Source organism: Hydractinia symbiolongicarpus, chromosome 9 (genome assembly GCF_029227915.1).
Source record: "Hydractinia symbiolongicarpus strain clone_291-10 chromosome 9, HSymV2.1, whole genome shotgun sequence".
NCBI classification, from domain to species: domain Eukaryota; kingdom Metazoa; phylum Cnidaria; class Hydrozoa; order Anthoathecata; family Hydractiniidae; genus Hydractinia; species Hydractinia symbiolongicarpus.
In genome coordinates, this window is record NC_079883.1 from 24,701,351 (window position 1) to 24,705,385 (window position 4,035).

Genomic DNA, 4,035 nt, shown 5'->3' on the forward strand with positions numbered 1-4,035 from the left:
TACAAAATTTTAACACGCGTTATTCGTTTTTGTTAGTTTCGCGTAATCTAATTTTCTCGCACATTTTGAAAAGAATATCCCACGCACATCAAATACTCGCGCAGTCTATACGAAAAAAAAACCCTGTTTTTGTGCAACGAATTGTTCTGCAGAGCGTTCATTTTCCTACCTCGTCCCCAGGGTTCTTCTATATGATATTCAATTTTGATGTATTTCGGAAGATGTTAGCGCCAAAGAAACAAGAAGCGCTAGGGACAAAGTAATGGATAGTTTAATTTTGCTTGCGGCTTGCAAAATGCTACGCAACCTTTTTTTAATTTCTAGTTTTTTGACTAATATGAGCATCATATCTTCTTGATAATATTCTTAACATGACCGTAGCCTGAAAACATATAATCAGCCTTGTAACATACGTAGTCAAAGTTGTAGAGATGTAAATAAAAGCTCCTAGTACAGAGAACCCTAAAAAGAAAATATCTTTTTATCGTCCACTAACTCTCCAACCAACCCGCTGGCCAAGTGACTTCTAGAAAAAAGAAATACGCGAGTGCCGTACTTCCAGCAAAAGAAAGTAAAAATACGTAAATGCCGTACTTCTAGCAAAGAAAAGTAAAAATACGGTCACGTACTTGTAGCCACTTCGCTAATTTATGTGCAATTAACATGCCATATAAAACCAGGGTAAATAGTTAATTTGACCTAATGCACATCTTGCATTCACATTATAACAAGAGAAAAAGAGAGTTGTCCAAGAAAGTTACTCAAAACGCTATACCAGACAACTCCCTGTAACATCCAAATGGCCCACACAGTGTGTGCCATGTCCTCAATTGCTTGGGTTAACCCGGGACTATAGTAATATTCTTCACTTGCCATTTTAAATCTCTGCTAAGGGGGAATCAAACCCTGGCCTCCTGCACAAAGAACAAGAGTTATAACCACTAAGCTTCAGTGCCACAGCAGCATATGTGTTCAGTGAATTAATGTGTGTAAACCTGTTATTGCTTTTAACAAAGATCTTTTATGATAGGCTGATTATATATAATAAAAAGATCATAAAGCAAATTTAACTTTATTCCAAACTTTGTGTTGGACTTATGGCATATTTATGCCAGGCCTTCTATTTAGCTCAGAAATATTGTAATGAAGCAATTTTTGTGGTTATTAAAGTTGTATTTAATAATGGCTACAGGTTCACCTTAGACTCTAAATTTAGTATATATATGCAAAACCTCCTGAAATGCAGTGCTGGAATACTAATATATACGGTAGACCGAGAAAGACTTGGCAGGAGGTTATAAGGACAGACTTGATACAGAGGAAGTTGAGTTTAGATCTAACACAGTCTAGATCAGATTGGAAGAGGGTCATTAATATACCCCGTCCAACCCATGCCAGCATGGAAAACGGACGTTAAGCCGAGAATGATGATGATGATGATGATGTTAAAGCCCCTGGGTTTCTTGTTTATATTATAGTTAAAGTAAATGGAAGAATCCTGCTCACCTGGTCCAGAGAGTAACGAATGGAACACAAATAATTCTGATTATGATCTCCAATCAACATCCCAAGTGCACTTGTTTAGCAACAATGGAACAATATCTTCAGAGCAAGTTTACTCATCAGATTTTTACCCACAATCGTAAGTCTTCTTCTTTGTTTGTTTGTTTGTTTTTAATACTTTTTGATTTCAAATTGTGTATTGTGCTTTAAGATCTCATACAACAGAATGGCTTCCAGTGCCAGAAGCATTGTTTACGTTTACAAACAATGCAGAACAATATTATATGTCTGGTAGTGATATTGATGAATGGAGTGTAGAGAAAGAACAGACTGAGCTTCAACAAAATTATTCACATAACAGAAGTTACATAACAAATGCTTCCTATGAAAGGGGATTAAATTTGCCAATTCGGATGCAACATCCTTCGCAGCACAGGTGTGATGAGAATTTAATGGGATATAACCAGCTATCACCAGCAATGCAAAATTCAAATTATTATTCACAAGAAAATCAGCAGGCAACAACTCAAATCAATCACAATTCTGAATTTCAAATGCCATCATCCCAGCAATCAGACTTGAATGCAGTAGATAATACTAGACTTTATTGTAGTAAAAACAAGTTTTTAGAAAACTCACAACATGACAGTTTATCATCTGAAAGTGAAAGTTTAGTTAACCAACTTCATCACAAAGTACCTAAGCAGCCAGGCACATATACCACTCCACACAAATTTGCACTAGATAAAAATTCAAGGAAGAGAAATTTCACCAGAAGGGATAAAAATAACATTTTGGGTTCCCAGTCAGGAACCTCCTCTTTATCATCTTTTGAAGAACAGACAAGTATGCCTTCATCTCAGCATGTTCAACAAGAAGAGAAAAATACTCCTAATACAAATGAATCTAAAAGGAAAATTCATCGACCTATGGAGAAAGAGAAAAAATACAATAATACAATGACGGCTTTAGAAAGGGCTGGCATATTGGATATAACATTGCAAACGGCACAATTGATTAAAAAGAACGATACGCTACAGAAAGATATTGACATGCTTGAAGAAATTGTTCGGGTGACAAAACATCTGATAAGTGAAAATTAAATATACCCTAATTATATAATTTATATAGTTTATGTAGATTATGTATTAAATTATGTATTAAATTCTTGAGAACGTTCTAGTTCACAAAGAATCTGAAGGATAATCTAATTAAAAGCTCAGTTTCCAATAAAGTCTGTATTGTTGTGCATCATTGAAAAATATAGAAAAACTTCTGTCTCTACAACATTTGTTTTGCAACATCTCTTGTGTCGTTTTGTTGTAAAAAATGTGTTTCCAATAAACTTGTGACAGCAACAGTTGAATAGTTGCTTAAGAATTTTTGTGTTAATGAAAACCGACCTTTAACACTATATCAGCAACAGACCCAGGTTTTTTTTAGAGGTAGTATATTTCTTTCATGTCACAAATTTTAGCAAAAAGAAATTTTTCTGGATCACACCATTTGCGAAATTTATTGAATTTGCAAGAATTTATTGTCACGATTTATTAGACTGTATGTACAATATGGATCACCGAGTACATGCGACTTATTAGACTTCATTTCTCAAAAGCCAAACGCAAATAGTAACATAAAACACTATGAAATAAAATATTTCATTCTTAACAAAGCTTTTCGTTACATAGTAACATCTTGAGGTATCTTCAGGTATATCTGAAGATGTTGCTATGTAACGAAAAGCATTCTTATTATTCGCTTACTTAGTATTAGAGTGTATGTACACCATAAATGACTAAGTACATTCGACTTAAACTGTCTAGGCTACATTTAGCACAAAAATGCGAGGATTTGTTATACAGATTTACAAACAACATCTGTATTACAATTTCTTCAAGATCTAGGTTTCATATAAACAGGATTCAAAGACAAAAGGTCTGGTTTATAGTATATAAATAACAGATATAATTTTTTGAATTTTATTTTTATTGTTTAAAAATATATATCAGAGTATATGTATCTTTTATGAATTTACAACCATTTTAGGATAAAATCCTTGTAGAATAAAACTATATTATAATTATAAGTTTCAATATTTTATAAAGAAGGACTTATTTTTTAATATTTTTTGTGCATTGCTTTATTTCTTGTATATAGCCATTTTTGTTTAATCTTTATTCAATGTATTTATTTTTATATCTCTCTTATCTGTATTATCTTGTGAATTATTGCGTCTTTTCAAATAGTTCTTTTAGTTCTTTTTGTGGATATACTGTATTTCCGAATATTCTAAGGAGAATCAAGTTTTTATATTATGGACTAGCTTTCGCACGTACAGTAAGAAGCGTTTTAAAGAAATCAGGGGGTAGGCGCAGTAGAGGGAGCTCTTATCAAAAGGAGGACACTTATTAAAAAGTCGAAGTATTTTTTATGGGGGAAATTTATAGATTTTCTTCCACATCTATACCCATATGAGTTTGAGCTCATCTTGGGTCTTTTCTTAGACTGCCTAAGATTGCCTGTTTTAAACGT

General features: G+C 33.2%; 1 protein-coding gene across 2 annotated transcripts; it reads left to right on the top strand.

Moving 5' to 3' along the window:
• The first annotated feature begins 1,241 nt into the window (after window positions 1–1,241).
• LOC130656886 (uncharacterized) lies at window positions 1,242–3,756 on the top strand. 2 transcript variants are annotated; one of them, XM_057459829.1, is made up of 2 exons: window positions 1,242–1,642; window positions 1,799–3,756. In XM_057459829.1, the coding sequence occupies exons 1-2, from the start codon at window positions 1,488–1,490 to the stop codon at window positions 2,604–2,606; spliced, it is 963 nt and encodes a 320-aa protein (XP_057315812.1). In that variant the 5' UTR covers window positions 1,242–1,487; the 3' UTR covers window positions 2,607–3,756. The 2 variants fall into 2 exon arrangements, with proteins under 2 accessions (XP_057315812.1, XP_057315811.1); XM_057459828.1 differs by having other exon boundaries at window positions 1,243–1,642; window positions 1,715–3,754.
• The last annotated feature ends 279 nt before the right edge of the window (window positions 3,757–4,035 follow it).